This window comes from Amphibalanus amphitrite, unplaced genomic scaffold (assembly GCF_019059575.1).
Source record: "Amphibalanus amphitrite isolate SeventyFive unplaced genomic scaffold, NRLGWU_Aamphi_draft 001076F_arrow, whole genome shotgun sequence".
Taxonomy (NCBI): domain Eukaryota; kingdom Metazoa; phylum Arthropoda; class Thecostraca; order Balanomorpha; family Balanidae; genus Amphibalanus; species Amphibalanus amphitrite.
In genome coordinates, this window is record NW_024882570.1 from 174,968 (window position 1) to 202,504 (window position 27,537).

Here is a 27,537-nt window from a genome sequence, read left to right on the forward strand (position 1 = left end):
TAGGCGGCGAAACGGGACGGGCACCGGGACACCGTGCCCCCCTTTGATTTTGACATTTTAACATTAGCCCTACATGGGCTTTGCATGGAAAGAATGGTTCCAAAAGTCGGCAGTGCCCCCCCTTACAATTGAAGGTGTTCCGCCGCTTCTGTTCACCGTTCAGTTTGCTGTAGTGGCCACTGCTCAGAGGTCATTGAGACGTGGGCGGTGAGCCATTTTTTTAGCCATCATTCGGTTATTGATAGGGATTTAGTTGGTCATTGGTTAACCCGCGCGGGGCTGGGGTCTCCAGCCGAACGCGCGGGGCTGGGGGGGGGTAAATTTTACCCCCCCTGTTATCTCCCGAACTAATGGTCCGATTTGGAAAATTCAAACGCCAATCGAAAGCTCTCATCACGAACTACTAAAAAAATGTACTTAATTTAAAGTTTGAGGTCAAGGTCAAGGTCAGGTCAAGGGTACAAATTGCAAGTTTCTACAGTATCGGCCTGGCACCGTAGTTGCCGAAGAATGGAGTCATGGACTGAGACTGATCGCCCAAAAGGTGTTCTTAGGCTACCAAGACAATATTCGTTGCATACAATATCATTCAGAGGTCAAGGTCAAGGTCAGGTCAGGTCAGGTCAGGTCACCAAAAAACAAAATATAGAAAAGGGCATGTGCGACACATGTTTTATGGGTCATTTTACTCATAGAATTCAATAGGCACACTCAATAAGTGATATGGACCACCTCTGGATGAATTTCAGGTCGAGGTCAGGTCAAGGTCAGGTCAAGTGAGGTCAAATTTTGAAGTTGGTTGTTAAGGCCTAAAAAGGTGTCTATCTGATGCAGTTTTTCACGGTGAATCGAATGGTGCTATTTTTGTTTCCGTACGAGGTCTAGAACTTCCAAAAAAGTCATTTTTCAAAAATTTTGTGTGTCGTGACGTCATAAAATTTTGAATAACTCCCACATTTTTGAACCGATTCTTCTAAAATTTGGTATGTAGGTGCACATTGACCACTTCTCTGACATATATTCCGGTTTTTTTCGATAGACTCAAAATTTTGGATTTTATAATGATTTTCCCAAAAAAGTCAGTTTTTTGAAAAAATTTAGGCCAAAATCCAAAATTTTCAAAAAACCGAGATAGCCATTTGATAGACAAAGTAAAATTACGTATAACCTTTTTTGTTACGTCTTGATTCCTTTAAAAATGAAGATGTTAGCGGCGTTTGAACTTTTGCCGTTTTTGAGGCGAAAATGGCGAACATGACGTCACTAAAACGTCAATTTCTCAAAAAATTTCCGACGGATTTCGCTCAAATTTTCAGGGAACGTGTCAAATTGATGTAAGAAAAGGTACTGAAAGTTTGGCGGCGCTGCGCGCCGCCGTTTTTGAGATATCGCAAAAATTCGCGAGGGGGGGTAAAATTTACCCCCCCCAGCCCCGCGCGGGTTAAGCGAACAAGCCATACCGACTGGCAATTTATCATTGATTCGCCGTTCGCTTGTGGTCAGTGACAGGTCAATGGTCCGATGCCGGCCAGCAATCAGCAGAGTGAGCTTGGACCGCGGCTGGTCTCCGAGCGGAAACCAATACGTCTGATCCCAGCTGTCTGCTCTGCCTGTTCGGTCACTGGCGGCCGGAAATGTGATGAAATACGCGGGACCACTATGGTTCGAGCTGTGATAACGATTGATGGAGCCGCGAGACAGATTGATGATGCTGTGAGATCGATAGCTCATAGCCTGCCCGGACTTGGCGGCCTTACCTCGCGCCAGGCGCCTCGCCCCAACGTGCCTCCGTTCAATTACGGGCCGCCGGGCCGGCGCCCGCTATTGCCTATAATCGCGTTATTTGGAGCAGAACGGCCCCCACTGGATGGTCATGGAGCCGGCCCATTGACCGCCCCGCACGTGACCGTGGCGACCCTCCGATGAGACGTAATTCATGGCCACTTCTGTAGCAGCCAGCAGGTGACTGCTGAGTGCTGACTGCTGACCGACTGAAACTGCCAGCATTGGAAGCTGACATAAGCTTTTTATCGCATTAGGAGCGATATATTTGTCGACAGGTTTTGTGCATACCACTGGGCAGCGGGGTTTGGTGTCCCAAGGTTGCGAACAATGTTTGGCTATGGATGAATTTCGCAACCAAATATGGTAGCTAAAATCTTTCATATGGCAGCTGATGGTAGGGAGCCGAAAGCTGCGCATCTGTTTCATGTTGTGACTTTTGTTTACATGTGCACTTGCATGCTGTGAGCGGCGAGATCGTGGTGCGTGCAGGTGGCGTGTGTTTCGTGTTGTGGATGTTGTGGCTGTGGGTTCTATTTTGATTTTGGATAGAAACTTGCGCGAAGTGTTGCTGCTTTCAATATGAGGGAGAATTGTTGGACAGGTAGGAATATTGACGTACCTATGTGTTTTGCACTTCAATCATTGTATGCAAGTTACCGCGGCGCAACATATTGTTATTGTCATTTGTCATTTTCATTGTCTAACAATTATATGTCAGTGTCGTGGGATATACCCATGTTGTGTCAGTACTCCCTGTTTTTATATTCCATTATCTAGTCCTGATATGATTTCTGAATCCCCTTGCCCTCGTAGGTATATAGGCCCTGTACTTTTGAACAAAACAGTGAAAGGTAATACTATTTCAAGAGGTTGATCTGCCTTGCCTTTACTTTACATCTTTTCAACCAGCAAAGTTTAAAGACCAGCATATTATTTGTATTTTTTACATTGTCTGCTTTTGGTCACTACATTGCTTAATTAATGATTCTGCGCTTGCAGGTATGCCTGGGTGACTTACGAGCCAGTGGACTTAATACTGAATAGTGCCCACTGTGATGGCTCCACAGCTGACTTTAGAGCCAGCTCGGCTCCTGCAACTGGTTGTCTCCATCAACACCCATGACCCCATCAAGATCCAGTGCAAAGTCAACCAGTTTGTAAGTACCTTCTACTACATGTTTTGCATGCCACTATATAATGTGAAGGTTGTGTTATGCCTGTATGAATGTGTGCTTCTTGATTACATTAACATAGGTACCTCCTGTTTGGAGCTATATGTATTTTTTATTCAAGAAGCATTAGGTTTCAATTATTTATGTAGGTCACTGAGCTTGTTGCCTATTGTGCATATGACTTGCATAGGTACCTATTTGCTGGATCATAAGTTCCATAATTTAGTATGGAGTTGACATGATTCATCAGGACTTTTAGTAACCATCTGCATTTTCAAGCAATTGCTAATGCCAAAAATCAATACTGCTGCAAAGGTCTTTCTGGCATCTAGAATGTGGCTTAATTTGGTCCAAATTGGTTCCTAAAAGCAAGCATGGTTTCATGTCTCCCTGCAATCGCCAGTGCAGACTGGATATGAAATACTCGTCCTGTTTCTATGTGTATTTTATTACACATGGTATCAGTGTATCCCCCTCCACCGCAAAAGTCATTCACTGCTGGCTGCTGCGTGCCTCTGAGGTCGGCGACGCCTCTCTAGTAGGTAAATCTGGCACATGGAGTGCTGACGACAGTAAATATTGTAAATGATTGACCGGACCGTCGGTCGGCAGATTGTCATTATATCGTATGTGCGTGTTTTTTTTTTGCGTAAAAATTTCCAGTAACGTTGATGTTACTATTTATAGGTTTGACCAAGTTTTGTAAACCTCACGTGGATTCAGTGAACGTGATAAAACAACACCGGTGTGATGGAGAAAAGCCAGCGGGATGCCATCCGTCAGCACCCAGCTGTTGTTCGAGTTCACACCTCCGTCGTGTTTTTATTTCGCTCCGCTGATGGCTGACACCCCTGCTGTTCTCGTCGAGCTGTCATCACGTCAGACAGCCCCCGTTTTCTTTGCGCGCTTTCCGGTGTGTTCTGTCGTCTATCAACCGTCATTCCTCGGCCTCGGTGTGACAGGATTCTGCCTCTGTTTGCTGCAAAACTTCACCACTCCGGCGTAGCCCTGTCCTAACTGGGGACAGGGGTGACGTGTCCCTGTCATAACACTGGCCGCTGTGGCTGCTCGCTGTCCACGTTTTTGCGTAGGTGGCCGAGTAGCGAGTCGTCACCGGCTGTTCGCTGCTGCTGAGATGCCCCCGTGGTGCCACCAACCCTTGTTGCCGTCGCTGTTGTCTGTAGTTGCTATTGGCGATAGTGGTATAGGAATCCATCGTCACTTTGGACGTCATTTTGAATGCCTAATGGTAGCCGATAGCCTGTGTGACTACCCATCTTGCTCGCCGATGTATGCTGTAAGTTCCAGCGTGTGGCTGTGAATTCCGTTAGCGTTTACATTCAGCTCCAGCACGGTTGTGAGCTCCGGCATGACTGTGAGTTCCATTAGCCCGGTCCCGACCTGCTTTGAGTTGGTGCTGGCGTATACGAGTATAAGTGAGTTGTTGGACTTCTGAGCAGGGCTGCGGAGTCGGAGTCGGAGTCGGAGTCGGTCGGAGTCGACAGTTGTGACCGGAGTCGGAGTCGGAGTCGGAGTTGATTTTAGAAACCCGAGCCGGAGTCGGAGTCGGAGTCACCGAAAATCTGTCGACTCCGCAGCCCTGCTAGGTCTGCGGAGTCGGAGTCGGGAGTTGGAGTCGGCCGGAGTCGACGATTCTGCCCGGAGTCGGAGTCGGAGTCGGAGCTGGTTTTTGAAAGCCGGAGTCGGAGTCGGAGTCGGAGTCGCCGAAAATCCATCGACTCCGCAGCCCTGCTTCTGAGGACCAGACTTAGGCGCTGTGCAGTGTAGTGTGGCACGTATTTGTCATTTACGGCTGCCTGCGACAGACAATGTATGGAATCTTGTTGTCTCCTTGCTGAATTTCGTCTGTTTAGACGGTGGCATAAACCCAACGGTTAGACGACATTCCTTCTTCCTTGTTAGAATTGCGAATGAGCGAGAAAAAACAAGTTTCTTTTTGTCTTCATCGTCGACAAGATTATGCTGATTCTGTGAAGTAGCATTCCGTCGCATACATTTCCGCGCATCGCAAGATTCAGTCTCCAGATGACGCTCTCAAAGTTTTCATAACTCATAAGTAGAAACAGCATGCCGCTCGAGTATTTCTGGTCTGGTTCACACTATACGGTATGCAGAGTGTCGCCTGGTTTGAATCTCACTGGTGACAGCGGCGCTACAATCCACGCCAGCTCGGCGTGCTCGCTCGCTGCCGAGCCCCGCTGTCTCGGTCTGGCTTCCGCCGGCGCGGCGGTGGCGCGGTGCGGCGGCTCGGAGCCGGCCGGTATCTCCGGCCCGGAGGGAGCACAGGTGACGGTATCGAGGCGCCGCCGCCCCGCCTACACTGGCAGATACTGGCTATCGGCCTTCTGGGCCGCGTGGGCACTTCTTGCCGCACATCTGATCATCTTGTCATATAGTCGGTCGAGCTTTGATGAGCGCCGCTGGGTGGGCTGTGTGATACCAGCCGGCTGAGGTCAGCAGTCCAAGAGAGACGGGTCAGGGGGAGACATTAGGACACGAAGAGGAATACATGGGCTGGAAGGAAGGTGCATTGATAGGTTGTCGTAGGATATGCAGGTGGCCAGATGGAGAGGCTTATGGCTCAGGCGAAACGCCGACTTTCAGCAGGCTGGGAGAAGCTGTGAGCAGGCTGGGCGAGAATCTTCTGAAAAAATGTTAACTCATGAGCTGGTCCTGATTTGCCAAAATGACAGTCATGCTCGGTGACTCGGACACAAATCAGACAGCATTTGGAGCAAAGCGCCATCTCCACTGGCGTTCAAAGTCCGTCCATCCGAATTTGATGAACCGTGATGACGACGGTCACGGTCTTTAATAAGGAGTAATTCACCAAGTTTACAGCTCTCTCTGGACTTGTGGAGTGCTGCTGGACGGGTCATCGTCTACTGATTTATGTCAGGCCGATGACTGAGCGGAGAACTCTGCGTCGAAAACCGCGAGAGTGATAGAAGCGTATTGCGCCACGTGGCTAGTACGTTTTCTCTGTGCTGTCCGTTCCGTGCCAGCAGTGCGCTGTTTTCCTTACGAGCTCGGTGTCTCCGTTCCAACAATGTGGTGTATCCACACGAACGGTACTGTGTATCCCTGCCAGCGATTATTTGTCTCCGTATTTCAAGTTCTGTCTCCCTGCCACCTACCAAAAGCGCGTTGTCTCCCTGTCGCGGACACTTGACGCCAGGAGTCGTGACCTGCTCCCCTAAGGGTGAGCTGCGCGCATCGATGATGTGCAATAACAACGACTCTAGGGGCGGGAGCCAGTCACGCCCAAATGAGATCAATTATCGTTAGTGGCGCTTCCACCGTCCGCCGTCCTTCGTCGGCCGGACCATAGGTAATATGTCGGCCCGTCCGTACGGACGCAGTTCCAGGCGCAGGGCAGACCGCCCGACGGTGGATGAATTGTGCGTATGTGTGTGAAAGTGCTCACACATATGTATGGGTATGAGGCGCTCAGTGAGTTGCGGCGGCGCCTGTTACTTCGTCGCCAGTGCAGCATCTTTTGAGGTGTGGTCTAGACGGAGATTCTTGACTCCGGCATCACACGGAGAACTTCGGAATTGGTATTGCAGCTAGGTCACAGGCCAGATTGCAAGTCAGTTGTTACTGCAGAGGGTGGGTCCCTGTGACATGACCCGTCGAAGGTCAGGCATCTTTTCACACTGTGCCATATCTAAGTGAATGCTCGCAAAAATGGGATCGCAGATCGGTCATAGATTAAAAATCTCTGCCATTTTCTGTTCTGGCTTGAGTTCTGAGCTGTCTTGTATTGTCGTAACTCGTGACCTCTGACCCTAGTTGTGTTGTATGTGACCTGACCAGCATGACATGATTTGACTCGACTTGTGATCCTTCCTCTGACCTGTTCCCAAGTCTCTCCTCTAACGTAACATGTGATATGACTAGTGCCATGACATGTGCCCTGACCAATGACCTGACCTGCTCCCTCTCCCGTCCGCCAGCTGCGGGAGGAGACGGGCGCGTCGGCGGTGTTTTGCGTCATCTACTGCCGGGACCGGGAGGACCTGTTCTGCCAGGTGGTCAACCAGACGACGCTGCCGCTGGAGGAGCGATTGCCGGTCAGTGACGTCACTCACACACAGACACAGACAAACAGACGTCACGCCCACTGCATACTGTCTCGCCAGCCCCTAATTGACCCTCACCGCCCGGCCCGCCCATTACTGCACTACGCTCCCCGGTATCGCCCTTCACCTCACCACCCCTCGCCACGCCTCACCGTCCCTAACCATCCCTCCTGTCCCTCACAGCACGGCTGTCTCCTCCCCGCCCGTCCCTCACGTCCGTAACCGCCAATCACAGCACAGGCCCTTACCGCACCGCCCCACACCGCCCGCGTTCAGCCCTCTGGGAATCTGGCCCGTCGAAACTCTGGCTAACTTGCAGATCGTTTCGAGTAGTTTAGCGAGCTCCGGCACCAGAAGTGTAGACCCTGGCGTGCTCCCGCGCTCTCATATATGAGAGGTCGTCTCGAGGGGCATGGGCGGGCTCAAATTTGCAAACTCTCGCGGCGAGCTCTCGTGGAAGGGGAGGGGCTGGGTAGCGCCCTGGATAACTGCAGGTGATGGGATATCTTAAGTGCCGACGTGCCGTGTTTAATTTTTTGTGTGCTCAAATTCTGAAGTGTCTGAGTGCCATAGTGTGCTTCTAAAAATGTCACGATATTATGCTATACCTGTGTTTGAGTGAATCCTGTCTTATCAATTTTCAACTGCAGGGGAATCCGGACACGCTGTTAGGTCTGATAAATCCTATAGTCAACTCGGCGACACTATCACTCCTCTATGTGGGGGATCCCGGGCGAGGTGCGGTCGTTGGCCGCCCGTTTTCGGATGCCGGCAGCCGGCGCGAATCCGTCCCATGTTTACCCGTTCGATGAGACTCGGACGTGGGCCGAATGTGTGCCGCTCGTTCCCCGACACTCCCGGCCGTGAGGATCGGCGGCTCTGCTGCATGCATTGGCTGCGAGTCTCGGAAGAACAGCCTGCGAGTAGTGTCTGTGCGTTGCATCCCTGTAGACTGGTCCCGATAGGTTGCGAAGCCGACATATGCGAGGCCGGAGGCGAAAAGTTTACATGCACGCTAGCTGGCGCAAATTGTTGGTATAGTTCGTCATTCGTGGTGACTTTCCATAAATTCAAACAGACGAAACATAAAGCTATGATACAAAGTCCTGTAAACAAAATGGTATCACAGAAAGGTAAAGAAATAAAATATAAACTCATTCAGGTTAGGTTACGCTGTACGAGCTAAACAAAACTAACTGTGCTAAACACAACTGTAGCAGCCGGAGTTATACCTACGTATAGTGTATACCCTCCACTGAATGTCCACCGACGTATGATTGCTTAAAATGATTTAGTGTAACATGAAAATGGTCTTGGAGTTTTTGTCACTAGCTCCACCGCGCCTAATGCTGCGATAGCAAGGCTTATTATTTATGTACCTATCCGACTGAGTTCTAATTTAGGAAGAAGCGCATCAAAGGCTAAAGGCCGTGCCAGGAAAACGAATACCACGGGGACACGGTATGACAGCTGTGGCGTTATCAGCGTTACACGCTCAACCCAATATAGTTGAGCCCAGAGCCCGGGGCGGCCCGACCCTAGATCCAGTCTCGTCACGGCAATGTCAGCTCCGATAACTGGACACATTTGCGGCCTAGCAACGGTGACGCACACAACAGATCGGCCCGTCAACGAATGGGTAATGGGCTGGGTGTAGCGGGGTATGCGTCTCCAGGCAACGAGGAGACCACGCTTGGAACGTTATCAGTCGCTGCCCGAAAGCCTGAAAAGGCAACAAGTTGAGATTTATAGAGGAGTCGATTTTCGCTAGTATGTCTTGAAGTAAATCGATGTGGCGACTACAAGTCTATTTGTATACGATCATTATACACCTTTTTGCACTCAAAATAGGCATCTTTTCATTCAATTTCGGCGAATTGCATTCAATTTTAGCGATCTCTCATTTGCTTCGAATAGGGGCATTTTGTTTCGTCATATGGGCTCTACTTCGACATCGGGCACACCACATCGATAACAGTCATAATTTCGGCAAGGGGCATTCAATTTCGACAAGGCCTTACGTATTTAGACGATAGACATGGATTTAAACACGAGACATTCAATTTCGTCATTTTACAATTAAAATCGACATCACTCATTTGATTTAGACATTGCTTATTTAAAAATCGTTAATTAGGCAGCTTATGAAAAATAAAGAAAAAAGACCTGCTGGATGCTGGTCGTCCCAGTCACTCCTAATCATGCTGTTCAGAACCTTATGTAAATAAATTTTGCCTACAGCACGGGTGGTAAATTCACTCTCACTCCATCTGCATCCTTATCCATCTGAATCCTTATCATGCTTCGTTGTTCCGTGCTGATGGTCACCCATTGCACGCATGCAGGATCGCTCCGACAAAACGCCCGTCCCTATACGTCTTGAGCGGCTGTAAGCGGTGGCGTGTTTAATTGCAGCGGGCCCGTCGAATGTCGAACGGGTCCCTGAATGCTTCTATGATTCTACACCGGCCCTCGGCGCACACCGACCTGTTCTGACGACGTGGCATGACTTGAATGCCGCCGCCCTTCATCAGACTCCGCATCGTTTGTTTGTTTGTTTTGTTGGGTTAGGCGGTAGGCCCTTTCGGTCCAATGAGACAATTGCAGAGCCGGGAGGTAGGAAGTTGGGGGAGACATTGGTCTGGACAGGCACCCTAGAGAGTCACCGGGGCTGAGCCCGTCCGAATGGACAGGCCGATCAGCCCCCAAGTACTCTCTGCACCCGGCTACGGGAGTGCTACCCCGGGAGCAGCGGTGCTGCTCCAAGGGAGCAGCTCCCGCATGAGATAAAGTTGCCTGTCCAGCCTAGAGAAGGGGTTGCGGCGTGGAGGAGAAGGATTTGAATATCCTGCGGATGGAAACGACGGCACGGGGGAGACTCCGCATCAGAACATACGCGACGCCCGACCCAACGCCGGGTCGGGCCGTCCAGGGGCAGCCAATCCGCGGCCGACAACGAGCACCGCCGCGGGCGGCCCACGGCCCGGACCACGACAGCAGCGGGACGGCGGACGGCAACAGCTCAACAGCGGCCACCAGTCAGCCCCAAAGTCAGCGGCGGCAGAGCCCACTGGCTGAGGAGCGGGGGAGGGGCACTCTTACATATCCATGAAAATGCGTTATAGCTTTCACATGATAAGACAATTTTATCATAAATTTAAAGTACATCTATAAAAAAAAGCAAAACAACCGTTGTCTAAATTGATCGTAAAATGTCAAAGTCAAATGCAGTTCTTCATTTACAGCTGACCATTGTCGAAATTCTATGCCACTGTCGAAATTTGACGCAACAGATCGAATATGAACCGGTGATATTTAAAATTGATGAAATAATTCGAAATGTTGAGGTATGTCAAAATGGAGGTAGCTCTGTCGATATTGAATGCAAAGTGTCGAAATTGAATGACCAGATGCCGATTTGTAGTGCAAAAAGGTGTAGTTAGTGTCGTGTAGTGCGCACTGCTCATTCCTACTTCTGCCGCGACCAGACTGCGCCCGTGCGGTAGGTAACCTGTGCTTACCCGTTCCTACTGTGGCCTGCTCCCACCCTGTCGTGATCCGACCGCGCGCGCCCCTGCCGTGACCACACCGCTTCCCTACTGTGATCCATCCGTGACCTGACTGCGCCCGTGCCGTGACTTGTATCCGCCCCTGTCGTGATCTCACCGCGCCCCTGCCGTGACCTGACCGCGTCCCTGCTGTGATCCATCCGTGACCTGACCGCGCCTCTGCCGGCAGGCGGACCACCCTCTGCTGGGCGGCGCTCTGCGCTCCCCCAGTCCGCTGTTCCTGCCCGGAGTACGGCTCAGCGAACTGAGCTCGGCCGTGGCGGCGGCTGCCGGCGTCGACTCCGACTCTGACTCCGACTCCGGTGGAGGCCTTCTGGTCGTGTCGGCCAGCTGGGGCGACGCCACCCAGCCGGGCCTGCTGGTCTGTCTGGCCGGCCGGGCGGCGCCCTTCGCCATGGAGGACGCTCTCCTCGTGCGTCACGTGCTCGGGTGAGTTGATGACATAGGTAGAGGGCTGGGCTGGCTGAGCTTAACCGGCGCCGGGCCGGGGGGGGGGGGTGTTTGAACACTCCCCTTGCGGTTTTTCGCAGATATCTAAAAAACGGCGGCGCGGAACGCCGCCGTTTTTGGCACACCTGTTCGTGCATCTTTTCCGCACATGTTGTGAAAATTTCAGACCCAGGTCACCTTAGGTCAGGTCACCAGGTCACGCCAAGTGACCTCACCTCAGAAAAAATAAGAATGCTCGTCATAGCTACACCGACTGAACGATTGCCTTGAAACCTTCAGCGATTGGTTAGAGCAACACTATCTATAAAATGTATATCCCGGAATTTTGATATCGGTGACCTAAGGTCAGGTCAATTTTGCGGCCTCTCCATTATAAGTCAATGGGAGAAAATTGAAAAGCGTCTGTTTTGCACGAACGCTATTCTACAGACACGCTCAAACATCGTAGACACGCTCAAACATCGAGATGTAGGTAAAATAGACACACTGAACCAGAAAATGGCAACTGTGACCCCTCGTTATGTCCCCGAGGTCATCTCAGGTCACGAACAGAATCTAACAGTTTTTCGATGATAACTTCTGATAGAGGCGTGCTAGAGCGCTGAAAACGCCTTAGATGTGTTCGGCTCGACGTTGCGGATCGACTGATATGCAACATGACCTTTTCCAGTCAGGTCATGACCTTGACCTGAGGTCAAATTTTCAAGTTGACCTTTCAAGGTCAAATTAGAGTTCATTCGACGCGTCTCGACGAGAGGAACACGATGCTGGCAAAAGTAATGTCATAGCTCTTTTTACGGAGCGAGCGAAGCGAGCGTAGTCTTTCCTTAGATTAACGGAAATTTCTCCGGCCGGCCGTGGTCACGCTTTTGCGAGGCTTATATCTCAGCAACCACTTGACCGATTTACACGCGGTAATTTTTGTAGGGTAGCTTCATTCCTTCTACCAAGTATTGGACTATTCCCGATGCATGTGGGTGACCCCTTATGCACGTGCCACGTGCAAAACGAAGAGGTGTCACTTTTGCAATTGTTGCAATATCTCGGTAACTACTTGGCCGATTGCGCTGAAAGTTGGCATGTAGGTAGGCACCCACTAGGCAATACATATTCATGTGCCAGAGTTGGGGTGCTGCTGCACGTGCGCACGTGCAGGGGTCGACTCCAGATCTCGAGAACGGCTGGACCGATGGCGCTCAAATTTGGTACATGGTTAGGGACCGGTTAGTAGGGTGCCGTGCAAAAGTCAGTTGGGACCCATTTTGCACGTGCGCACGTGCAGGGTGCCGCTTCCAGATCTCGAGAACGGCTGGGCCGATTGTGCTCAAATTTGGCACATCGCTAAAGACCGGCTAGTAGGGTGCCGTGCACAAGTCAGCTGGAGGTACCCCCTCGAAATTTCGCACGTGCAAGGCTCACCCTCTCGCTCGCTCCGTTAGTCGCCACAAAAGGCGTTATACTGGTGAATAAAAAGTTATTGCCGAAAAAACGTTTTTCGTAAAAACGGCTATTTTTGGAGTTTTTGCCCTCTGGAGGCTAAACCGTTGACCTGAGGTCAAATCTGAGAACATTACTCAGAAAGGTCTGTAAAAGGGCTATCGAATGCGCTTTTTTGCGGCGCTGTAGCTCTATCGGTTCCCGAGATAGCCGTGGGCAGTTTCCAAAATGCTGAAATAGTCAACATTTTACCTTTGGTGACCTCTGGTGACCTGACCTTTGACCTGACCCAAAAAATGACCGAAGTGTTTTCGTCCTTATTTTTGACGCTCTTTCGATTGCCGCTTACCGCGTGTCGCTACGTGGCCCAGGAGCCGAGTTAGAAGGGGGGGGGGGTGTTCAAACACCCCCCCCCCCCGCGGCCCGGCGCGGAATCTCAGAGCACCGGCCCGGCGCGAGTTAATATACCCCGGGGGGTGAGCTGGGCTGGCACGGATAGAGAACTGGGTGATGGGAGAGGGGTGGTGCCGGATGGGCAGTCTGTACCTGATTGGCAGCAATGGCCGATGATGCATGTAATTATAACACACACAGCGATATGATTGCGCAAGTGACCATTCATATCACAAGTTCCGAAGATTATTTTATGCCAGATGATTTGTTTGGGTTTGTTGCTGTGCTCAGATTAATTTATCAAGTCCCGACACTGCTGGATTGTGAAGACTAACTTCACTCAAGTTTATCTCAAATGTAGTTAGATTGTTGGCTGCACATATTTCTAACTCAATAGCTTGTAATGCCTCTAATGAGGAACCCGGACTTCGTTCAGTGTATGTGAGCGGAGTGAATTGAAACAACTTTAAACTGAGAAAACTTCAAAATGAGGGAACCTTTAACTGAGAGAACTTCGCTGCTCTGCGTTGTCGGTAGAGCGAATTGGCAATGTACTCCGTAAGGAAAACTATAAGGACATTCCATTTTGCCATTTCCCCTGTGCATTTTTGCGACAATGTGGGCCTTTGATCTTTTATCTAATATCGACAGCAGAAGCCTTTGGCTGAAGCTTCAATTTCGAGTGATGCAGTCATCTGGGTTAAATCTCAGGCTTCACTGCACTGTGTTTCTAGTGAACAGAAATTCAACTACGTGCTTTTCCGAACTCGCTCTTTTCCAATAAACGATCTGTTAGATCTTCTGATAGTTGTGTAGTGCTGCAGCCTGTGGAGTTTGGATAAGCTCGCCTCGCGTCAGGCGGCAGGCGCTAGCTCAGTGATGTCTATTAAACCGAGAAAGGCTGGCTTGCGCACGGCGCAGTCACGATTGATGTCCTTTTCAGCGCTGCTGCAGGACTGTGGATGCGTGCTTATGCTCATTCCCGCTTTCGGCTATGTTTGTGCCATCGGAGTTTAACGTTTCTGAGTAAATTTTGCTTAAGTACTGAAACATTGTGGACTGTGGTACCTTTGTAATTCATTTAAACGCATTAGAAATATAGAGTTTTGAATTACCTTAGCCTTATGCAAATAAGCGAAGTGCTGAAACCACGGATCACTAACGTTCATAATATAACATAACCGTGCGTAGCGGCGGAACACCTAGGGGGGGGGGGGGGCACTACCGACTTTTGGTCCCATTCTTTCCATGCAACGCCCATAGGGCTAATGTTAAAATGCCAAAATCAAAGGGGGGCACGGTGCCCCGGTGCCCTCCCCGTTCCGCCGCCTATGAGTCCGTGCGCATTCAATCACAGCACTCACGCCACATCACTCACATCAACTCACATCAGTCCCATGCACCGCTCCTCATTCCCGTTATAACTGGCTCCCCTCGCGACATTGGAGGTCTGCGGGCCTGCGGCGCTGCGCAGTCGTGACAGTTGGTCCGTGTATCTCTGCCAACCGAAGGACCCATGCGGCGTCCTATCGCGATCCGCGGCCTTCTCTATCGCTGCGCACCGTCGCGGCGCTGCGGTCTGAGATTGCTCTAATGGCCTTGTAAAACTTCTGGTAAGTTTGCGTCAATATCGTAAATGCAACCTATTGTGGTTTGGGCCGTGGTAGCTTTCTGGCGTAAATATGGGCCATTCGGCTCAGATTAGTCAACGTCTTACAAGTTATAACGCTAATGAAATAAACTAATAAGTCCTGTTGCTGAAGAGGAGAATAGATCTTAGAGGCAGTATCTTCTGAGCCATAGCCTCTTGATGATGCATCACAAGCCTCCGTTCATTGGTTTTGATGGAATCTACTTATGGACGTTTTCTTAAATCGTTGACGACGTGCGATTACCCCCCCCCCCCCCGGCCCACCTTCAAAATATGGTGATAGAGGGGACTCAATATGAAGGACAAAACTTCATTTTAGCTTCTTTTATCGAAAGCTGTGTTTTATTTTAGCCTAAAGCGAGCCTTGCAGCCCTAGTTATGATTTTAATAATTTCTTCTTGGTGTAAAACTTTGCAAGACCTTGTGAAACACCCAGCTCTGCATCAAAATAGCATTTCAGTTTCCCAACCCTCTTGCAGCTCAGCCGATAACTTAAGTGAACTCGGCGTGGCCGACGGTCCGTCTCCAAGTTTGAATCATATTTCCGACCTCCCATCGGACCCTACACATATTTTCTGGTGGAGCCCGCCGCCGATCAATCCATCGAACTGTTTGTGGCCGGACGAGACTCGCGCTGTGCCTCGGAGCGGCGCCGCCGGCTGCGGGGCGTAGCGGTAAACACGCCGGTTCTCGGGTCGAATGTTTGGACCGCGGCGCCGCCGGCGGCCCGATGACGGCCGAGGATGACGGCAGCGCCGCGCGCCGGCGGCAGATGACGGCAGGTCTGTGCGCCGGCGGCGGATGACGGCAGGGCTGTGCGCCGGCGGCGGATGACGGTCGGTGGGCCGCAGGGGCAGGAGTCTTCGTCAGGCTTACTCATGATTTTTATTAAGGAGCCAATTGTCTCGCCTTTGGCAAGCATCGCTCCATTTTTTTTCTGATTCTGGTTTTCCGCTCACGTCCTGACTCGACGTGTCCATCCAGTCTGCAGACTAGCGAACCGACAGCTTCCCGGCTGAGCTGCCTCTGTGCAATGTACAGTTGAACAACAGTGACAGCTGTATCCAAGCTGAACATTCTGGCTATCACCAGACTCTAGGCTAAGTTTCAGTGGGACCATAACGGCGGACTGCTCTGGCGCGGCCGACACCCGCTGTCGATAGGGTGTGGGTGGTGACCTGGAACTGGGAGCCGGTCAGCCAGTGTACCCTGTCGCTGGGACCACCTGTTGATGGGTATCCTGCTTCCAGCTTAAATATTACGTTCTCTCCGGCATGTAATATGGGCATTCGCCAAGACATTCTGTTCGTATATGATAAAGCTCGGATATGTTATATCAATTGCCGTGACAGATCTGTATCGATCCGCGGCGTAAGTAATGACTGTATCTGTAATCTAGGTAGCGTCTTTTCATGGCAGGAATGGCGCCGGATGTAGTCCAGGGATCCAGCAGCTCTAATATCGCTGTTTGTTATTCCGACATGGCGAACGGCAGATCTGCCAGATAAATGTGCACTGACGGGACATTGTGTAATGGAGCGCCTATTTGTGGCAACCCGGTCTGTCCCGTGTCCATCTATTGCCCCTGGCAACTGAAGCTTGTAACTGATGCTTCGCCTTGGGTCAGATGGGTCGTCATTTTTTTTCGACAGCTCATGTGTCCTATGTTTGAGCCGAAAAGCAGCGGGCCAACTGGCACGAAGAAGGATGCGATCTGTTCAGAGACATGCTGCTTCTCTTCGCCGCTGATATATCGGCTCCCTCCCCCTTTTGGACTGGGGTGGAAAGCATCCCTATGTACACACTACATACACAGATTGGTCTCACCGCGGAACTCTCTCGTCGTTCTGACTCGCTCCGAGGTGATGGGTTTTCGAGGTACCGTGAGCCGTTTCTGAGGTCGGTCAGCGATGGCAGTGACTTTGGTTTGACTTTGGTTTAACCCGCGCCCCACTGGGGAGGGGGGGGGGCTATTTATAGCCCCCCCTCCCGTTTTTCTGCAATAACTGCCAAACCGCCTGACGGATCAACGCCAAACTTTCAGTACCTTCGGCTGCATCAATGTGACACCTTGTGTCAAAATTTGAACTTCGTAGCTACCATAGGTCGGCCGGAAATGACGTCAGAGTGACGTCATGTTCGTCCGATTTCGACGCAAAACATTGAACCACGGCAATCGCTCCCAAGAGCTCAGTTTTTAACCCGCGCACCGACGGGGGGGGGGCGGATATCCGCCCCCCCCTGAGGTTTTTCGCAAATAGCGGGAAAACCGCGGCGCGTAGCGCCGCGAAATTTGGTATGACTATTCCCTTATCAATTTTACACATGGTGTGCAAGTTTGAACCTCCTACCTTTCAAGGTCAGGTCACCAGGTCACTTTGAATGACCCAACCTCAAGTCACTTTTTTGCAACTTTGTCACCGTGCCAGAGCTACAGTAGATGTCGGAGGCCTTTGAAAGTCGCAGGATGTTATTAGGTCATTAGTAGCTACAATTTGTATATCTCGGAATTTTGATATCGGTGACCTAAGGTCAGGTCAATTTCGCGACCTCCCCATTATAAGTCAATGGGGGAAAAATCAACTCCCTGTTTTTACCACTAAAACGGGTCGGAATGGCCCCATATACCATACATGACTTCATATACGATCAACCTTCACTACCTTGAGGTCTGTTTTGCTGTTGGGCAGCTGTGAGGTCATGTGACGTCATCAAAGGTCACCAAAGGTTTTTGGCCAATAACTCCGTACAGGAACAAGATACAGACGCGTGGATGGTCTCATTGTGTTCAGCTCGTCAAGACGCATCGAATGATATACATGATGACCTCGAGGTCACGTGACCTGAGGTCAACCTTTGACCTTGACCTTTCGAGGTCAACATATATATCATTCGATGCGGATTGACGAGAGGATCACGATGATGCCCTTAGTTTGTTCCTATCTTGACTAATTCGAAAGTTATTCGAGAAAAACTCTCTCCATATTTAGCGCCGCCATTTTGACTTTTTCGACCCCTGTGACGTCATCTTTGACCTGACCTGAAAATGACCTGAGTAAAAATTGTAGATCTTGACCGTGCGTATCCGATGCCGTTTACCGCTTGTCGCTATCTTGCTTCGTTCTCGAGATCTCAGGGGGGGGCGGTCATCCGCCCCCCCCCGTCGGTACTAAGTTGGCGCAGACCCCCGTCGGTGCGCGGGTTAAGCTAGATCCAATTTCTTTGCACGAAAGGACTCAGAATTGACCGCGCTATCAAACTGCTATCTCGGATTTTCAAAATTTTGAAAATTTCGAAAATTTTATATAATAATATTCAAAATTTATATTTTTTTATATTTTTTTCAAAAAAAAATTGACTTTTCGAAAAAAACGGAATATATGTGACAGAACGCATAATTATGACTAACTCTAGCAAGTTTTAGCTAAATATCTTCAAAAATGGCTAAGTTATACGCATTATTGCAAAAAATTCACAATTATTAATTTTTCAAATCAATTTTTCAGTACGTATTTGACATCGTACACCAATATAAATGGCACCATCGTGTTCCTGAGCTCAAACTGCATCCAACAGACACCTTTTTTGTTGAAAAATTTCAACTTCAAAATTTGACCTTTTTTGACCTGAAAGTGACCTGACCTAAGCTAAATTCGACTCAAAATGACCTCGAATGACACAGACGACATCAAATTCGAAATCTATGGCCTAAATGGACCATAAAACATGTGTCACGTGACCGACGCATGATATAATATTTTCGTGACCTGTGATGACCTGACCCTGACCTGAAAATCAAAGTACAAGTTTGGTACCCTCAAGGTATCTAGAGCATCTGTTCACGAGTGTGCAAACCAAAAATGAGCCTGATCTGACTTGTAAGACGGCGGCCAGAGCCCAAAATGTGAACAAGCTAAAATGCTAATAATTTTTATTTTGACCTGACCTGTGACGTCATCGGTGACCTCGAGGTCAATGAAATTAGGTTTCGTTCGACAGTTTTTCCGGGGCTATCAGACGCCGTTTGAATTTTGACGATCGGCCCAGTAGTTTCGGAGTTAGGAGGGGGCAAGATTACTTTACTACTCAGGAGGGGGGGCTATGAATAGCCCTCCCCCCCCCCCCAGTAGGGCGTGTTATACACAGACCCCAGTGGGGCGCGGGTTAAGCCTCAGCGTATTTATTTATTAATTGAGTTGCAATGTGACAATTGTTTTATAGATATGCAAGACACTTCAACAAAAAGTACCCGACGCTTTGTTTATTAGGTATATCCCTGGAAATAGTTATAATAAACAAAACGTCGAGTAATTTTTGTTCCAATATCTTGCCTCAGGGTATGTTGGTTTCATATCCGTCGTATTTCATCTAGCTTTAAATTCAAACCGAATAGCCAATGTCTTGCTTTGTGCGTGCCAGGCTTTTCGTGGTAACTTCACACAATTGCACGTTATTGGTACCAATCAAGCGAACTAAATCCTGAGACGTGGTCGTATTTCAGCCGCCCGCTTCTAGCATCCCTCTACAAATAGGACAGAGTTCTGTGATATCGCAGGCGGAGCCAACTTCCATCAACTTGGCGGCGACACAAACTGTCCAATCTAGGCCGAGCTGTTTGAGTTGGGTGTCGAACAATGCAGCGCGCAGAGCCGCTCGGGCTGTCCAATATCGTGCGGTTTGCCGATCTGCCTGCGAAACCAATGTTCCTGTGATTGCATTTCAGGCTAATATGATCTTCTCCATACCACAATTCCGCTGGGTTCCTTGCGGCCCAGCGCGGGTGCGTCATGTGTAGCCACCTGCCTTTCATGCCGTTACAGTTACAATTAAACGGCATTCCCACCGTCGTTTTGAGAACCCCCTGAGAGGCTAATTTCCTTGCTGGAACGGGGAGTGAAACGCGCGCTCGATGGCGAGAACCGGGTCGATGTCGGGCCTTCCAGCAGGCCTGGCGCGCGCTGTGTCTCGTTTATTGGCCGGTATTAGCGGTGAGAGCGGTGCCTCGCTCCCCTGCCGTCGTTATTGGTACCCGCACGCACCGGTGGTGCCGGCACGCGATCAGCCGGCGCCTTTCGGTAAGTGGAGCCGGTCGATCGTCGGACAAAATGCGATCGGAAAAGAAAGAAAAACAAAAGGCTGGTGGTGGTTAGTTCGAATTGTTGCGCTGTCGCTGTCGGGCCGCTGTTTTGCTGTCTGGTGTGAGGAGATTCCAGACTATTGATGTTCAGAGGCTCTCACAACGATTCGAGACGGTTCCTTCGGCCGGGACGATTTCTCTGATTCCGAGTTTTAGATGCCGTCCGTTTTATTGCCGTACCTGCCGGCCCCGAGCGGCGCCTGTTCGCTCTACTGGCGGTACTAGTGGACGGACGTGCTCCATCAGAGGCCGCCAGCGGGATGGCTATGAGACGGGCAGGCATGCACTTCGCTACCGACGTGCCTTCTGCTTTCTGATCACTTCTGTATGCCCCCGGGTGCCCTGAGTTCCCAGAACAACTCCATGTCTGCTCCGGGGTGGTCTATAGTCAATAGTCTGCAGTTGTGCCCCCGGATAATACTCCACTGTACTATATGCTTCAATGGTCACTTTTGCACTCCCTCACATGCTCTTCGATCACACAGCTCCCAACGTCACTCACATGCTCTGCTCTAAGTTCCCCTCATTTCCCTGATGCTCTCTGCTTACGGCAGCAGCCTGGTACGCTGAGTACGCGCGTCTGACGTCCAGGATAGTTTGTGCGCCGCCATCCGAGGGATTACGGGCCCCGGCTGCGCCGCGCGATATCCGTACCTCATTAGCACAGCGCGCAGAGTCGTCCATGGTCGATGGATGGCTGAGGGGGGGGGGGGGCACGCACAAGGGCAGGGCACAGGGGAGAGAGAGGATGACCCTTAACCCGCGCCCCGCTGGGGGGGGGGCAGAATCTGCCCCCCCTCCCGTTTTTCGCCAATAACTTCTAAACGCGTTACGCCAGCGACGTCAAACTTTCAGTACCTTATCATACATCAATTTGACACGTTCCCTGAAAATTTGAGCGAAATCCGTCGGAAAATTTGTGAGAAATTGACGTTTTAGTGACGTCATGTTCGCCATTTTCGCCTCAAAAACGGCAAAATTTCAAACGCCGCTAACTTCTTCATTTTTAAAGGAATCAAGACGTAACAAAAAAGGTTATGCGTGATTCTACTTTGTCTATCAAATGGCTATCTCGGTTTTTTGAAAATTTTGGATTTTGGCCAAAATTTTCCCAAAAAACTGACTTTTTTGGGAAAATATTTATAAAATCCAAAATTTTGAGTTTATCGAAAAAACCGGAATATATGTCAAAGAAGTGGTCTATGTGCACTTACATACCAATTTTGAGAAGAATTGGTTCAAAAATGTGGGAGTTATTCAAAATTTTATGACGTCACGACACACAAATTTTTTGAAAAATGATTTTTTTTGGAAGTTCTAGCCCTCGTACGGAAACAAAAATAGCACCATTCGATTCGCCGTGAAAAACTGCATCGGATAGACACCTTTTTAGGCCTTAACAACCAACTTCAAAATTTGACCTCACTTGACCTGACCTTGACCTGACCTCGACCTGAAATTCATTCAGAGGTGGTCCATATCACTTATTGAGTGTGCCTATTGAATTCCATGAGTAAAATGACCCGTAAAACATGTGTCGCACATGCCCTTTTCTATATTTTGTTTTTGGTGACCTGACCTGACCTGACCTGACCTTGACCTTGACCTTTGAATGACATTGTGTGCAACGAATATTGTCTTGGTAGTCTAAGAACACGTTTTGGGCAATCAGTCTCAGTCCATTCTTCGGCAACTACGGTGCAAGGCCGATACTGTAGAAACTTGCATTTTGTACCCTTGACCTGACCTTGACCTGACCTCTGACCTACTTAAGCAAAAAAATTTGGGCTCTTAAGATCCGCCTTGTTGAGAGCTTTCGATTGCCGTTTTCCCCGTCTTTCTACGACCATCGGTTCGGAAGTTAGACAGGGGGGGGCAGAATCTGCCCCCCCCCCCCCCCAGCAGGGCGCGTATGGCTGAATAGCCCAGCGGGGCGCGGGTTAAGGGCCTCGGGAGAGAGCGTTAGGGATGGGAGTGTGAGCGAAGAGCCAGGTTAAATGCATTAGGGGTTGGCTTTGGAATACGGCCGAGCTTGTGGTTTTGGCGTATTGTCTTTCTCTAGTTTCGCTGTGGCGCTAGGTATGTGCTATGATTTCGTGCCTTAGAGCTACACACGTGCTCGGCGGTGCTTCAGACTAGTCGGCGGTCTTTTATTGTCCGTTAGAGTCCGTATCGCTGAATCCCGGCGTGGTATCTGGCCACACGCACCCGTGCTATCTCACCTGACGTGTATCGCCTCTGGTCTGTAGCCCTCTTCTCCCCTCCCCGTTAGTTGAGTTTGTCCGAACACAATCTGTGCATTGTGTACATACACACTTACAGCCGGCACGAAACGTGCTCAGGCAGGGCCTTCGGGCGTGCTCTGACCGTGCTAACGTGCTGGATGCGTGCTCGGGGTCCGAGAACACTCTCACATACCCCGAGGCCCCCGCTGCAGGCAGGCATTATACTGTCAGCTTCTGTATATCCCCTCAGTATGTGCCTCCCGGTGACGTGTTCTATTGTTCTCCACAGCCATGTGTTTGGTACGTTGATGCACGCAGTCACCTCTGCAGAGGCGCAGCGGGTCCAACTGCAGTGCCGCTCACTGCTGAGAGTCGCCCAGAGCATATTTCGACACATCGGTAAGACTGGGGGATGGTGGGATGTTTGAGCTCAAGCTGTGATAGAGGAGTATGACTGGGTGGGTCCCAATGTGCTTAGGTTAACTAAACACATTGAAGCTTTTCACGGAGAAGTTTTTCATGAATGATTTTGAGGAAGACCTCATTCAGAGGACTGTGTGATTGTCTTCAACGTAAATGTTTCGCGTTGGCAGTCGTTGGTTGTGGCGCATTCCATTGCGTTCCGTCAGATATGCATAGTGCCTTTGATTGCGCCGTTTCGTTTATAATGAACCTCGAACTGGGGGCTTGGACTGCTGCGCTTCCAGGCATCCGCGGCATTTTCGCATTTAAGATTGATGAGTTTTCTCACATGTCCAAACTCGATAATGGATCAATTTCGGTTGAGCAAATTTGTAATGACCGCTGTGCAATTTAGTATCCCTGGCGGGCGTTTTCTCCCACCGCAAGCAGCCTGCAATATGATTTATCGTGCCCTAATCATCTCAATCAATCACATTTAATACAGACCATTACGGCTTTGACATGTAATGATCTGCATTGCACCAGCCCTATTGTTTTCGGCGCGGTTCCAGCGGCACTAGCTGTCTGGGTGATTCATAAAGCATGTTGCATTTCTCATTTCCTGCGCCACGGCGCGATGGGAGCATGTGTCTGGGCCGGAGTTGTGATTTATGCCGCGGCGGGCGCGCTCCATCATAGTCGGCACATTGCGGCGGATATGAGCTGTGCCCGCCCGACTGCCTGGCAGAGGGTAAATCGGAGGGACGGGCACGGGCGGTGGACGGCGGCGCATGATCGGCTGATGGCAGTTGGTGACATACCAGGGAAATAAGCTAAAATTAGAGCGCTCTATTTATTGCTCCTGCCCCATGTTGAAGAGATACCCCTAAAAGCGTGATCTTTTATCGGCCCTTACGCAGCAAGGCAGTAATTCTCAGACCGGTGGATGGTATCAATAGAAAGAGAATGCGTCAAAGATTAACATGAATTAATTAAAATAACATTAAAATGTTAATTAAGTGTGGAAATTAGTCCCAAACATAAGCTAATTATTGCTCCTACCTCGGCGACGGCGCTCCCCGCAGTCGGCGGAGAAGCTAAAATAAAAGCCACCATCCTCCTCCGTAAGTCAATTTTAGAGCGGCCGAGTGGGCCGATGCGGGGCCACCAAACTGAGGTGAGACGTGGCTAGTAATTGCAAACCGCCATAGAAATCAATATCTTAAGACGTACAATATGGGATGATTACTCTGAAGCTGGAGTGAAAGCATGAGTAGATTGCAAGAAACGAAATGCATAGATTAGTTGAATTATGTACAATAGGCACAGCTCAGATGAAGCCATTTCTATGATGTTGACATATGACCTAAGTACATAACCCTTCCTCTCCTCACCTATGACCTAAGTGCATTGGCAGTTACCGGCATAGTTTTTGAGCACGAGTGTAATTCGCCATCGGACCGCAATACATGTTGCTAGGCTGCTGCAATTACAACGAACATACGAATACTGCCTTCATCTGTAGACGTTTGTTTTTTAGGCGGTCTTTGACGTGCAAGGGGGCATACCTGTCGACAACTTGAGTTTCTCCGAATTTCAAAAACTCCCAGAATTTCAATTCCTTATGCACTGTTGTAGGTACAGCTATGTTCACAAGTTTTTGTTTCCTCCTGTTCTAAAAAGGATGATATTTGTCGATTTCGTGCGTCGCTGATAGGAGGGTGCGTTTAATAATTAGGCCCAACGCTTTCTACATCCGCGAGTGCCTTCAAAAGGGAACAACAGTTTTCATTTATTACACTATGGGACATGTGACAAAATGACCACTGGAACACGCATGAAACGGAGCTCATATTCCTAAAAATGTCTACAATCACTTCTTTTCTGACACTATTAGCAAATACCATCTCAAGTTAGGTGGTTGACAGACAGTCAATGGAGATCTGGGGAGACTGAGTGATGCCAATTCACCACTTAACTGATAATGAGGGCCGAGGGAAGAGAAACATGCAACATGCACAACTGACAACTTGACAAGTGACAAAACACTACCACTATTGCGCAGTGCACAACAAATTACAGCAGCCAGCCCAAAAAATGCTTTTGGTGGCTAATTGCAAAACAAGTCACTAATAAATGTCTTAGTTGCAGCTGAACACTGCACAATAATCACACTGTTCACACATTGAGTGAGATGCCACAGGTGGTTTGAATCACACTTTGGTTCAACTGCAAATCTGAAGTGTTGTCATGAGGTTCATGCCTCCATGATCACAGCACTTTGGTTGTGGTTGGCATAACACTTGTAGTCTGCAGAGTTCCACATGAACTGCAGACACCTCATCTGGTGGTCTTCATGTTGCTCAACTTCTTCAGGAGGCAAATGTCGACCACCCAGCGGAAGCATGGTCCTGCAGAAAAGAAAGGTAATGCATAAGGTACAAACATTATCTGCTGAAACAGCTCCTTCTGTTGGCTGTTATTAAACTTTTAACATAGGTAACATAACAACATGTATTCCATGTATATTACATTTGTTGAAGTAAAATACTGCCGGCTATTTCAAAACCAGAAAATGAAATTATATTGTGGCATAATTCACCTGCTCAGCTATCAGTATCAAATAATAATTAATGTAATATTTGGCATATTCTATATAACACATTCATAGAATATTCTACTTCACGTCACAAGGACTCACAATCTTTCTGTTGGGTGTTTGATTGACGCATTAACTAAGTTTGTCTTAGGTTTTATTATTGCAAAAAATTCATATTGCATTATTGTATCAAAATACTGCCAGCAATAACAAAACAAGAACATGAAATGCCAATGAGCAAGCCGCCTTTCCTTAAAATGGATTACTTTGAAAGGAATTTTAGTTTCTTTTAAGGAAAAGGAGAAATGATTATCAGGTAATTATCAGAAAACCACTCAACCAGCAAGTGGCTGGGTGGTTTCACAGCAAACATCAAGCCAAAACATATACTTACATCAATCTAACAATTGAGCCATTTGACTACTACAAGGATATGTGAGCAAAATAAGAATCCAATTATCCAATGTTGACTTCCTTGCAAAGTTTATGCCTTATTTTATGAAAATGTGTCACTAGAATATGATACTTATCATCGAATATTATTTAATTTACGATTTATTTCGATCGGAATGCACATGAAGTCCCGCGCCATTTTCGTCGACGATGAATATGATCGTGTTTCATGAAGAGATAAGGGGTTTCAATGGTCTTTCAAAGCAATAATTTGATGCAAAAATTTGTAGGAAATAATATGAAGCTGGTTCAAATGGCCATCAACCATTTAAAACACCGAAAATACTCACAACTCCGTCCCGACGACCACGCAGCACCGCGCACGCCACACTACTGGCACAATGCCAAAACTGCTGTCACAGCGGAAATGTTTTTTTCTCTCGATTGCAATTGTGGAATTATTTATTAAACAGAAGATGATCTTTCCGAAAAACCGACTGATTTCATACACAGATGCATGGAAAATAAAAAAATCCCGGTAAGTTTATTTATATTGTTTTGTCGATTTTGACATGCTCCTAGTTTGCAGCCATATTTCGATATGTTCTACAGGGAGTTCAGAATTATTTCAGGACCAATCTTTTCCTCATTCATTTTCCCGTCGATCATGAAATTTTTAGAGCGGAACAATTGGTTTCCAGGCGGTCCGAGCGGTTTTCGTGAGAAGGGTGCAAAAATCGGCGTCATTTTTAGAGCCTCGACACCAGCTCAACACAGGACCCTATGGGAGACGGTGAAGTAGCGGGAGCAATAAATAGAGCACTCTAATTTTAGCTTATTTCCCTGGTGTGTCACCGACTGATGGCAGAGGGTCAATCGGAGGTACGGGCACTGGCCCGCCGGACAGCGGCGCATGATCGCCATCGGCTGTCAGAGGGTAGAAGAAAGTACGGACGGATTCACCGGATAGCGCCAGGCTGTGTTCGGTGGAGCGTAACATCCGGTCAGCTTCTAGGGAAATAATGATACTTGAAACAACATTAGACTGACCAAGTGCCAAGTGGTGACCTCAGATTGACCTTAGGATAACTTCAGCCTGTGGTGATCTCGTGCTGACCGAACGGCGACGCTTGCATGGCTGAAGATTTCAGTCCGGTCTGACCAGTCTCAGTATTGAGATCAGTCTGACCCTACGATAACCTTAGATTGACATAGAGACCTAAGGTTGATCTTATGTTGGCCCCAGAGTAACATCCCAATTACCCTGCATTGCTCACGGGATGAACTCAGACCGATCCCTGGAAGCTCCGCCCACCTCCCGGAGACCTGTGCCCGGAAAGCTCTCAGATCATTAAGTGACGAGCTGACAATGTCATGAATGCCTGACGAGGTGGGGATTAGAACTCATCAACCAGGTCCCGTCAGGCGATCCCCAATGACCCGGGCTTCCTCTGTGATGAGCCCTGCACTCCGCAGGGCAGCGAGAACGGCGGCTGGTGGCAGTGGTGCTGATGGAATTTGTGAGAGGGGGCAGAGGTCACCGTGTTGCTGTTGTGGCGCAACAGGATGAGGACGACGGACAATATGTTATTGCATCAGACTCAGTACAGTTATCTTTTCGACGTGCCAATTGAGGGGTGAGCTTATTTAATTTAGGTGGTACAGGATCGAATCATGTCTGAGCTAGCCTAAGCTCGCCTTCGAATTTCATTCTTATCACGGCGCCAGCGAGGCTTTCACAGACCGCTCTTTGCAGGCGTCTGTCTATTTTTCCGCCCGAAATATTCGTTCAGAGCTGCGTTCAGTTGGCTGACATGTGGCTTTTAGCGAAATTGGTATGCATTATTCAGTGACAAGTGGTGGGCGCTGTTCGCCCGCCTGTTACAGCGCTGGTAACTAGATTGTAGTTTCCACGACCCGATGGGCCTTCAATTATATCTGTATTATGCAGTCGGCTAGAAATGCTACTCTTAAGGAGCCCAAAACTTTCTATCGCAAATGCCCTTTTGCCATACATATTTACAGTTCAGTAGCGACTTGTCGTTAATTGGGGGAGACATTGAGGCTCCCTCATATGCCTGCTAATCCCATCACGAGGATATTGAGGCTCCTTTAACAGTCACTTCATCCCATTAACAGTCACTTCATCCCATCTGGATTATTTTCAAGTTCACTGGCCACCCCCCGACAAACATTCTCTAAAATATGAGCCGCTAAG

The 27,537-nt window shown here is 49.1% G+C and overlaps 1 protein-coding gene across 6 annotated transcripts in view; it reads left to right on the plus strand.

Annotated features, from left to right (window-relative positions):
- The window catches only part of LOC122369821 (cGMP-dependent 3',5'-cyclic phosphodiesterase-like), a 79,119-nt gene that overhangs the window by 6,257 nt on the left and 45,325 nt on the right, over positions 1-27,537 (plus strand). For 2 of the 6 annotated variants that reach the window (XM_043344866.1, XM_043344868.1), the window contains exons 2-5: positions 2,785-2,942; positions 6,938-7,054; positions 10,802-11,061; positions 22,215-22,324. In XM_043344866.1, coding sequence (XP_043200801.1) covers positions 2,841-2,942; positions 6,938-7,054; positions 10,802-11,061; positions 22,215-22,324 — 589 coding nt within the window. In that variant the 5' untranslated portion in view covers positions 2,785-2,840. Of the gene's footprint in view, positions 1-2,230; positions 2,387-2,784; positions 2,943-6,937; positions 7,055-10,801; positions 11,062-22,214; positions 22,325-27,537 lie in introns of those variants that run through there. The other 4 variants (XM_043344865.1, XM_043344869.1, XM_043344870.1 and 1 more) reach the window with 4 other exon arrangements.